Genomic DNA, 11,923 nt, shown 5'->3' on the forward strand with positions numbered 1-11,923 from the left:
TAAAACCATGTACAGAGTCCATCTACCAGTGTAGAAAAAAAGATAAGCTGGTAAAGAGAATGGATTCCAGTAAATGCTAAAAAACTTCAGGATAATGAAAAAGAAGTGAAAAGCTTTGAATGTGTGTGGTGGGGAATCCTTATTTTATTTTCTGCTGAGAACTGATTTTGAGAGCTTATTGAATGACTGCCTCCAAGTGGGGCTTTGCAGGAGTGTGACAAGTGTGGTATCTAAATAGGACCTGTGTGAATCAAAACTTCACACATTTTATAAAGCATTCCATGTTGTCCCCCAAAGGTGTTTCTAAGTTATGGTTTTCTTATGTCTCCACATCATTCCTTCTGGACTTGTGACCTCTTTTCTCATGTCAGACAAGCATTTTGATGATATGTATTGGATGAACTCTTAATCAATGGGGTTTTTTTATTAGATTTATGAATTTTGTTTGGTCTCATTAACTTATACATACTGTTATTCCTTGGACTTGAAAATATTCTCTTGCAAATGCCTTACTTCAATTTGCAAAAACGTTCAAGTTCTTTAAAACCAGCTCTGCAGTTCTGATGCTCCAGTGGTAGTGTGCCAGCACTCAGAATTAGGGTTCTGGCACAGCCATAGCCCTGTTTGGATATAAAAAGTAGCCAGGACTCATGGTTTGAACCGGAGCACATCCTGGTCATATCCTGCTATCGTTCCATTTCTCACTTGCAGGAAGTTTGCATTTGCCAATAGCAGTCCCTTTCAAGCCCCTCTGTAATAGCAGAGCCTGAGACCGGCACCAGCTCACCCCATAGGTCAGGACCAGCACAGAAGTCAGTAATAGTGTCCACAAATAGCTAGGTTTTGTGCCTGTGTTCTGTAAAAATGTGTCAGACAAAAATTCTTTTTAAAGGTCTGATATTATAAAAACACTATTGCTTTAAACTTGGCTCTTCCTGCTTTAAAAAGACACTCTAAAAAATGTCTTCATGGCTTACTTTGGAGAGAAAGGGGGAAGTGAACAGTTAGCACGTGAATATGTGCTGCTTTTCAAGAGGTGACATGATAAGATATAAAGATTTGAAATATTTGTGACATTTTCCCTCCATTAAGACAGATAGTAAACTCAGACTTAAAAGCATGTTTGGACAGAAATTATTATTGCTTTTTCTTTTTGGAGCCCTGGCTACCAGGCTGGAATTCCAAAGATTTGGCCTTCCTCTGACCATTGTCCCAGGAGAAATCTTTGGATGCCGCTTCTCTTTTAGTTCAAACAAAGCTTTGTGCTCTCTTCTTAGGGCCGTCCTGAATTAACACCCACAGCAATAGCTGCAGGAAAACTGCTGGCTCAGCGTCTTTTCGGCCAGTCTTCAGAACTGATGGACTATGACAATGTGAGTTGTTTTGTCTCTTTTCACTAAGAAAAATCTTTAGCTTTTTTCTTTAAAAGAATTTTTAAGGAATTGTGTTTCATCACCTGGAATCTAGCTTTGACAGCAGCCAAAGTGGAGGTGTGTACCCGAGCTGCACCCCTCAGTCATGCACAAGTGTCTGACAGGCAGCTGCTTCACATGGTTCAACAGTAACACCTTCTGCTTCCTCCTGAGCAGGTGCCTACCACAGTCTTCACTCCCTTGGAATATGGGTGTGTTGGACTGTCAGAAGAAGCAGCTGTGCAATGTCACGGATCAGATAATATTGAGGTATGAAAACATCTTTAATTTTCTAGTTGGTGTCAGAGTTGCCCTGTGGAAAGGCAGAACTTTCACTGCTATATCAAGTAAAACTTTTGGTCCCCAAAATACTGTGTTTACAGTTAGGGAGTTGGTGTCTCCAAGTGCTCAGAACTTCGGTAGTATTGCAGCAGGTCACAATGGGAACTGTTACCTATTGGGTTTAAAATTGCTGATAGGGTGTGACAGCTTTAGAGTAGCTGCCATTTTAGAAAGTTACATTGTGCAGCATCATTAAATAACGGTTATGTTGCTTTCAACAAGTCACCCTTGAAAAGATATGTTGTGTTACTCTTACTTGCCCCAGGGAAAATCATTAATGAAAAAATAAGAATTTACTATTCAGAATGCAAAAATTACAGTTTGGGTTTTGTTGTGGGATACATTGTTATAGATATGAAAAGATCCTTGGATTTGATTATTTTCAGTAAACAAGGCATTGAACCTTTGGGAGAAGCTTAAAAATGCTAGTTTTTTTCCTTTAATTTGTCTAAGTAGCATTATTTGTGAAGTTTTTTTCAGTTTTGTTTTTAATGTAATGATTTTCTGAGAAAGGTTTGTGTTAAGCTCTTACTGTGCTTTCCATATTTTTCTTTAAAATAATGAACAGGTTATAAATAAATCAGTTTTTGTATAATGGTATAAATATGTAGTAACAGTAGTTACTATAATAATAAATAGCAAGTTTTGATACAATAGTACTCTCTAACACAAAACGTTACTGTTTTTCCTACCAGGTGTACCATGCATATTACAAACCTTTAGAGTTTACAGTGGCTGAAAGAGATACAACTCAATGCTATGTGAAAGTGAGTTTTGTGAGCTTTTAACTTGCTTTTAAGTTAAAACAGGGGATATGATACAGCCAGCTTTAAAGAGGACTGTTTGGCAAAAAAACATCTCAAGATGGATATTTTCTTGGTGACAGACATCTTGAAATTGCTTTACAGATATAAGCATTTTTCAGAACTGACATTCTGTTGATTAATACCATCTTTGAACTGCTTTTAAGGTCCTAAGAAATATTTTAAATTCTATAGAGATCAATCTCTGCTTTTCCCAGCAAAGTTCTTAACTGGTTACATGTAATATTTATATTAGCACCTCTTGCCAAAAGTATGATACCTTCAAAAAATTAAGCATAAGGCTTACAAAACTACATTAACTAGTCAATCTCTACTCATGGAAGCAAAAAAGCTCCCGGTTTAGACTGAAGTGTCAGACCTGAAAAGTGCCTTCTGCAGCAATCCAGTTGCTTCAGTGTTGGAAAGGTTTTTGATACTCTTGCCCATGGTAGAGAATCTTAGATAAGATGAAGTGTAGTGTTGGTAGAGTATATAACAATTTTCTTTTTCTTTCTTTTCTCCTCAACATCAGGGAACAGTCGTCTTTGCATAAATAAGTCCATCAATTATATTATACGATATTATGTTGTTATTGTTATGTAAGGAATGTCCATTGTCAATAATTGCAGTTTTTCTGACTGTATTTTGTCACATCTGAATTATGTATGTGCTTGCCTTAAGTGTCCCAAGTACAAGTGTAACTAAAGTGATGATGTTCCATTTTATGTATTCCCTTTGAATTATGTCAATTAGAGTAAATATTTAAGGGTAAAGTAGTAATAGCATAACAGTTGTTGGATGATATTTAATATAGTCCTTACTAAACTCTCAAAACATAAAAACAAACATGTAACTTGAGTGTTTCAAACTCTATTGCAAGAATTTTTCCTTTAAAACTCCTTAATATTGAAAGTCCCACATCAGGATTGCTGCTGTTCCTGGCATTCCCGATGAAAGAATGCAAGCTTTTACTGAATAGCAGAACTTAGTAGGTTAGTGATAATTTAATGCTTGATGGGAGCATGCAGGGAGAGACTGACTTTCTTTTCATAATTATAAAGATGGTGTCCTTACAGGAACTAAAAAGTTTTCATTAAGTCCTCTAATAAAAGTTAAGTGTGCAATGACTCAGGCTCTCCCAGATACTTATTAACCTTCATCTTTGGCTGCTTCTGAGGCTCGACTCCTTTTTAGGTATGTGGTAAATGTATCTCACCAAACATGCTGCTGTAAGTGTTTACTGACTGAGTCACAAAGGCACAAAATATCCTGTAATTAGAAGTGGTCATCTGTGAGAATACAGCTGATAGTGGTAGTGGTCATCTGTGAAAAAATAGCTGATGAAAACAACTGCACAGGCTTGGAGAAGTGCTGAGGTGGCCACTCAGTGGAAAAGAGCACTGGTCTGGTCACCAGACTATAGAAAGTACTTACAGGGTTTCATACAAATGGCAAACAACAAAGTATTCAACACATTCAATAAGAAATTATTGTTGTCAGTGGCTCCCTCAAGTCTGAAAGAAATACACTAATAAAGCTTCAATTCAGGAAAGTGCTTAAGGACAATAAGAGTAAGAGCTATTCAAGTCAGTAAGACTTAAGCAAGTGCATAAGCTTTTGGCACACTGGAAATAAACAGCTGAACTAGGATCTTGGGGCACTCCAGTTTCATTCAATTCATCTTCATGCCTTATCTTTAAGTGTTCTGAGAAAAGATCTCTATGTGATGTATTGTTTTCAGATGGTGTGCTTACGAGAGAGGGAGCAACGAATACTTGGCCTTCATTTCATTGGACCAAATGCAGGCGAAGTTATTCAAGGATTTGCTCTTGGAATCAAGTAAGTACAAAAGAATGTCTCTAGCTTCTAAAGCCTGCTTCTTAAGTTATTGTAAGATTATAAAAGATAACTGCCTAGTTTTGGCAACACTATAAAGAATGCATGCTTTTTGTTACTTTTATAGAGTATTGCACATATTTTCACTGAAAATACTGCAGTTCTTCATTAAGATGTACTGGATTTAGTTACTGTAATACTGGATATAGTTAGGGAACAACTGAGGAAAATATATTGTTATTTGATATAGTTAAAGCAAAAACCAGAATTGTGCATTAACTTAGTAATGTTAGTTTTTTCCGTGTAGCTTCTTTTGCATTCTGTGCACAGGATAGGAAATCACCATACAGTTTTGCAAGCTACTTCTTTAAAAAGACATCTGTGCTTTTGAGAAAAACCTTTCTTTACAAGCATTTCCTTTCCTAATCTCATCTTTAAATTTGCACGGCCATGGCTCCTTGAAAGTTCAGGAAGGATTTGCATGAATTCTTATATTTCTGGGGTAAAAGCTAAATATAATATAGTAAAAAAGAAACTTCTGTAGGATGATGGGAGATGGAAGGTACTTTTGTTTGAAGCAATCTGATAATTGCAATAACAAACTTATCTTTTGTGATCTGATCTTGTTTAAGATTGTGCTCAAATATTAATATAGAAGTCCTCCATTTGAAGGAATAAGGAGTGATTCTTGGTCCTCTCTGGTTAAATGGAAAATTCCTGCTATGCTTCTTGTGTGCTACAATTATTTCTTATTTGTTTTTTAATTTCCCTTTCTTATTGCTGATTCACATCTTCAGAAATGTTGATTCCTATATTTACATTACAAAATTATAGTTTTTAACTCCCTCTTCAAAGAAAGTAGTCTGGGACACAATAAATCATTTCCAGTTGTGATGTCAGTTCATTTTCCTAAATTTGATCACCATTTTACTGCAGTTTTAGTCCTGCAGTTGTGAGTGACTATTATAAATGAAAAGCAGAAAGGATTAAGAAGGCAGGACCGCAAGTATCATGTGAGGAATATCTTGAAAATCACTGATTGCAGTGTACCCTCGGTACACATTTTCAACATGTGTTTGTAGTCCATTAATTGCCAGTGGTGTAGATTCTAGAACTACATTTTTTAGGATGTCATTGTTTTGAAGTTTTATCCAAAATAACCATTGAAAAGGAAGCACATGAAACTGGAGTGCTTTTCTGCCTTGCTTGAGGGAAATGAAAACTTTAGCCACAGTAAGAGGTTTTCAGCAGGTCAGATTCTTGTATTGGTTTCTATTGCATTGCACAGAGTTTTCAATGTGGAACCTCCACTGTAAAAGCTGCTCTTCTCCTTTGTCAAATATTAGGTCTTGCTTCAGCCTCTCCGAAGGATGATTTTTCATTTTATTTCCCCACCTAGCACTCCAGTAACATCTGTGGTCAGCAAAGATCTTTTGCCTGTCAGTGCTTTTTTGGATGTAAGGGGAGGCACCAGAAGGCATCTATGGCTCCTTTCCCTGTATTTTGTAGAGGGAGATAACATTATTCCATAGAGAGCTTGAAACAATTCTTAAATTTAGAGCCATCTCAGCTATTCTTACAGCATGACCTGCCAGGAATAGCAGTTCAAAAGAAAGTCATCAAGTCTTAAGAATGTTACTGGACAAGTAATGGAATTAAGCAAGTGGGATTGTAGCACAAGGGGGTTTTAGTGGGTTTTGTTTGCTTGTTTGGTTGTTTTTTTCAAATGAGAGACTTTTTTTCCCTCTGCTTATAACATTGGTATGTTCACTGTAAGCATCAGAGACTTTAGGTTCATGGAAGAATATGCTGGTATTACTTCCTTCAGCAGATTCTTTCCAGCAGTTCTAATTAAGTTTTTCTTCCTCTGTGTGTATGTGTGCATTTTTTTCCATCTGGAGTTAGTGAAACACACATGTATGTACAAGAAAAGCTGAAGGTTGCAGTTTTGTCATATGTTTTTGCCACAGGCTCAGTTGTGACTTGGGGTAAATTGCTTAATTCTCTCTGTCTCAACTCTTATGACAATTCTTTCCTACCTCAGTGTTGTGAAGCTGGGCGTCTACGTGTTGTGTAAGTGCCTGAGAAATAATAGACAGCAGTGTTTGAAGAACAAATGCAACTCCTCTACCCGATAAAATGGACAAGAGCAGAATTACTTTGATGTTTTAGCACCTTCTAGCTGCTTCAGGTGAATAGCATTTGACTTTGTGTGTCTTTCTTTTTTTGTTGTTTTTTTGGTAGATGTGGTGCTACATATCCTCAGCTGATGAAGACAGTTGGCATTCACCCTACCTGTGCTGAAGAAGTTACCAAGTTGCACATTACAAAGCGTTCTGGCTTGGATGCAACAGTCACAGGCTGCTGAGGTTAAGTACCATCCCTGGAAAGAATGAAAAAAAGCACAAAACGTATTTGTAAAGAAAAGGGGCACTTAGAGTTGAAACAGCTTTAATGGTTCAGGTTACAGGAATCTTTCTCGTTCTCCTTGAAGACAGCTTTTTCTCACAGCCAAAAAATTTTCCTTGCACCATCACAGTTCTAAAACCAACATAGTCCTGCTGCAACAAATCTCTATTTCAAAGTGCCTAAAGCTCTTCTCTTGCTGGGAGCTAGGGATAATTACAGTATTTTATATATAAATATAACTAAGGCTCATGACATCTGAGGCTATCTACAAATGAAGCAGTTGTCATTTGGGTTGCCCTGTTGGCATGACTGACTGCCAGCAGAATAGTCTAAAATGCTGACAGTCAGACAGGGCATCCCTTAGAAGTTTGGTGGGATGCTTTGTCCTGCATGCTTGGATTGCTCATTACTGATTCCGGGTAAGCAGTCATCTTTGGGTTTTTTCCTTTAAAAGGTAATGTGTAAAGGAATTTAATAGAAAATCACCTGAAGCCATACTGCTGCTGGAAGAATCACAATGGATTAATCAGCAGCAGCCTGGTAACATTGTTATGGTGAGGACTGAGAATGAATGATCTCAGAGGTGCTAAAGGAAGTGTTGGATTTTATAGGGGTGCCTCTGCCTACTCCTGAAATTTTTAATTCAGCTCAGTCCAAACTAAATTGATGCATCTCACAAATTACTGCTTGAACAATGTACATTGAGCTGACAAGTAGAGTAAAACCCACTAATAATCCACCTTATGCAGCATTTTCTGTTTTATAGAATGCAGAAATATGGCTGAAGCTGAAATATTTTCTTGGTTTGTTTTTAAGACTTTCTTGCTGATGAGCTGGAGACTATATCTGAATTGACTTATGTCTGGCTTTAATAAAACATGTTACTGAAGGGAACTAGATTAAACACTGATCCAGAGAAGAAATGGTCCTGCTCTGAGCAAAGATATAAAATAATCATCTGCGACTTTTTCTTTTTTTTTTTTTTTTTTTTTTTTTTTTCCCTCCGTGCTGGCCCGAGTAAGAAAGCATTACCCTGTTGCACATTGCTGCTGATTTTCGGGATCTCCAGAAGGGGGAGGTGCTGGCTCATCTGTGGCAGGAAAGGAACAAATCTGAGTGAAGCTTCTTGGGCAGAACCCAGTTAAGGAGGTAGCCTGACAAAGGCAAACACAAACCAAACTGCACTGAATTTCAATCCCAGTTGCAGTATTTTGATGTGCACAGTCAGAGTTTCTTGCACCCTTTACAGCAGAATAGTGCACACTGGAAGAGACCAGCCTGAGATGAAACAAAATATATCGTTTTTGCAGTTAATTGGTATCAGTGTTTGATGTGTGGAATTTGTTATTTTCATTCCAAACTTGTTGCAGTTTTGAAGAATAGTCTGATGATCATGTACGTATCTGCTATTTTAATTTGATTGGTATTTCACTGCTGCAGCAACACGGACAAATGGTTGGTTTATATGAAGTGTGAAATCATTTTTACCATGAGAATTGTACCTATCTGAGAAACTATTAGGAAAAAAGGGATCAAAACTTCCTTGTAAAGTAGGATGTAACAGCATTTATCACACTCTCATTGATATGAGAATATTAAATTTTCAAATATTTGTTTTAACTTAAACAACAACAAAAGAAGTCCTAAATGTTTTCTCTACAAACTTTCCTGATTTTTTTTGGTCCAGGTTTCTGGTCCATAAAATAGGAAGGAGTGATACAGTTTGACTCTTAAGTGGCATTCCCTGTCAGATCTGCTGATGCCATTTTTCATCTGTGAAGTCATCCATAAGTTTGTAGTTGACAAGAAATATTTGGATTGGAAGTGTAGTTGAAACAATGCCTGAATTTTGCAGCTGCCTTTAGAGGAAATGATGAAAACTTTGTATCTATAAAAATAGGTGCATACCTGCACATTCAGAAGTTTGTTTCCTTTAATAAAGGTCCTTATGAGTATGATGCAGCAAAAGCCCTTGCTAGATTTTCCCCAGCTGTTTACAAAAAAAGAGTTCATAGTAAATTAGGGTTTCTTAAAATGTTTTACTTAATATTCCAAAATACAGAGATACAGCCTAAGAGAGATTTTGCTGTGAGAAACAGCTCACCTCTGACAAAACTTTAACGTGTATGCATGCAAGATTTTCTTTCTAGTGTTTACCTATTATAGTTCCTTTTGTTTCCCACAAATGAAAGCATTGGTGTTTAACCATGTAAAATCTGCTTCTCTTATCTGCCCTACCAATGCATCCAGCAGACGGAGTTATCTGTCCCTACAGACAAATCAGTGGAAAGATGAGTTAATTTCATTCATCATAAAGTTCAAATTAATTATTTGGGACAGCAAATAGAGTGATCTCAAGGAAATGTGTCCTCAGTGTATATCGAGTGTGTAACTAAGGCATGGCATCATTTTCAGAAGAAACAGAACTGTCTTGGTTTTAGAATTGCTGAGTGGCCTGCATGAAATTGTTCCAGTCTCTTCAACAGCAGCCTGGTTCTGTTCCTCATTTAGTGGAAAATTCTGTTGCCCCCTGAAGTAAAACTAAACATACCATCACACCTACATAATAATGTCAGAATCAACAGCAAGACAGAATAATGACACATACTGTGATTGTGCTTTTTTTCCTGAAGGATTCACCAGGGATGGTGCTTAAGAATTTTTTTTAAAGCCCGACTAATGTAAATTGAAACAACTGATCTACATTGCAACTTACTGATTGCATGTGAAAATGTAAAAAAAAATGTAGTCAGGCTTCTCAGGATGCCAGCTGATGAGGATTTGTTTGTCAAACCACACCATGGTGCAAACAAGTCTGAGCTTTGCTGGGTCCCTCATATCTGTGATCCCAATATTTATTGTGTTGTGAATTAAATAATGAATAAAGAATTTTTTTTTTCTAGTAAATGTGTGATTGTACTTACTTAATTTTGTACACATGATTTCTGCTTACAATAGATACACTTTTTGATCTTAATGCTGTCTCTCTTGGTTGAAGTATGTGTTAAGGAAACAAAGAAGTAGACAGACTCAGACCTTTTATTAAGGAAATGTTGATACCTCTCTGTTTCTGTGTGTAAACTGAATAACCATTGAGATTTTTCCAGGCTGGATGGCCTCTTATTTTAAATTTAAATTAAGAGAACCAGTAGACTCGGTAAGTATGGTTTCAGATATTGCCTTGTTTATTCCACCTAATGAGGTCTAACAGGTATTTTCACTGCCCTGCATGCTGACATGCTTCTTGAAGTCTTGTCAAGAGTAAAATCCCCGAGTGCAGTCAGAGCATTATACAGGGCTAAAGTATTCTATGTGAGCTGTTCACTTTGGGGTTTAAACTAGAACACAGAGTGGAGAAAATGCACTGCAACAAAGCCTATTAGTAGCTATGGGTACTGCTAGGTAAAAATATTAGAAAATTAATAGAAAAATGACTAGCAAAACATATTTAGAATTCTGAGAAACTTCTCTGTCAGAAAAGTAAGGGACTACATTGTTTAATTCATCTCAATTTTCTTTTATATCTTTAAATCCACTGGTTTTGATGAGAAGTTCCCATTAAATCAGGTGATCAGGTTCTAACTAATTAGGATAGCTAGTAAGAGTGCCAAAAAAAAGGAATAAGGTAAGCATAATTCTTGATTATTTTTTGCTTCTTATTTTCATATACCACTTAATCCCAAAGCAAAAATAATAACAGACAAGCAAACAGACAAAATAAATTAGGAATAGAATTTAGTGCATTATTTATATTACATCTAATGGTAGCTGGTTCTCAATGTTAAGATATTATGTACAATTAAGTTTTGCCTTTTCCCATTTCTACATGTACTGTATTTTGTTACATCAACTGAAAATTGTTTCTACAGTTTAAATTATTCCAGACCAGGAGCTGGAAAAAATACTTCAGTACAACAGATAAACATTTTTTTGCTAGCATGGTTATTCTGATAAAAACATAAAACCCGTGGATGCCGTGGTGCAGTGTGTTTCTAACCAAGGCAGTTGAGTATTGTTAAGACTTTTGAGTTTGAAGAATTCTCTTCAGGGCTCATGTCTGTCCAACAAAGTAGGCAATTCTGTGCCCATATAAATTGCCATTTTTCTAAATGCCAGTGACATCAGTGTACTCAAAAGTTAAGGTTGGCCATTAATTTCAGTGGGATGCAAGTATGTGTCTTAAGTGCTTTGTTAAAGGGGAATCAATATAAGCATATGCCAAAATGTCTTTCATTATTACAGTTGGGGAACAGGCTGCAATTATGATTCAAAACATAAAAGGTACAATAGACATCTATGATTAGGCAATGAAATATGCCTTTAATAAGCATAGTGCAGACAGTTTGTTTTGCAATACGTAAACTTGTATAAAATTCATTGACTTTTTCATTCTTTCAGATCTGTGTGCTCTCTTTTAAGAGAGGTTTTTTACTTTTATGCACAAAGTTTTCCTGATGTTCTTCCAGCAGAAAGGCTGGGTTTGTATGCATTTATTCTAGTGCCAAACTTGGATTTTACTGGGAAAAGAGGAAACAGCAGAGCAGACCTTTTTTCTTTCTTTTTTTTTTCTTTTTCCCAGAGCAGCATGCAACAGGTATGTTGTAATTACTCTAACTGATTTTTTTAAAAATGGGATATTTCTGTCCACTACATGTCAAAGAGCTAATTATGTTTCCGTTGTGGTACTCAAAGTCAATATTGTCAGTTCTTCTTAGTTCTAATCCTCTACATTGAATTTTGATGGGCCAGGTGAAATATCCCCTTCAGCGCCTTACTGCAATTCTTGTCAATCATCTTGCCATGAAAAACATGCATATTACAAAGGCTTTGGCAGCACTGCATCTGATTTCAGTCTTTAATCTTATATGCACCTTAAGAAAACATCATTCCAACTACTGACATTCTGTTTGGGACATGAATAGGAGCCTATTTGCTGTGGGAAACAAAAGAAAATCATCTAATCTTTAATGGATATAATGGAACTCTTTGGCCATCACAGTGTAAAGGCTTAGTAAACCACACATCTACGAAGAAAAATAATTATGAAGGTGAAGTGGTGCAGAAATTAAGCAGAATATCTCAGGTGAATAAGTAAGAAAATGCACATTTATTTATTCATAA

General features: G+C 36.4%; 1 protein-coding gene across 2 annotated transcripts in view; it reads left to right on the top strand.

Annotated features, from left to right (window-relative positions):
* The window catches only part of TXNRD2 (thioredoxin reductase 2), a 34,581-nt gene extending 24,872 nt beyond the window's left edge, over nt 1–9,709 (top strand). The window contains exons 13-17 of one of the 2 annotated variants that reach the window (XM_039560825.1): nt 1,278–1,373; nt 1,590–1,682; nt 2,450–2,521; nt 4,299–4,396; nt 6,638–9,709. In XM_039560825.1, the coding sequence (XP_039416759.1) occupies nt 1,278–1,373; nt 1,590–1,682; nt 2,450–2,521; nt 4,299–4,396; nt 6,638–6,761 (483 nt within the window). In that variant the 3' untranslated portion in view covers nt 6,762–9,709. The remainder of the gene's footprint in view (nt 1–1,277; nt 1,374–1,589; nt 1,683–2,449; nt 2,522–4,298; nt 4,397–6,637) is intronic. The other variant, XM_039560826.1, reaches the window with a different exon arrangement.
* Nucleotides 9,710–11,923: the final 2,214 nt, after the last annotated feature.

The sequence above is a fragment of the Corvus cornix genome, chromosome 15, assembly GCF_000738735.6.
Source record: "Corvus cornix cornix isolate S_Up_H32 chromosome 15, ASM73873v5, whole genome shotgun sequence".
NCBI lineage: Eukaryota > Metazoa > Chordata > Aves > Passeriformes > Corvidae > Corvus > Corvus cornix.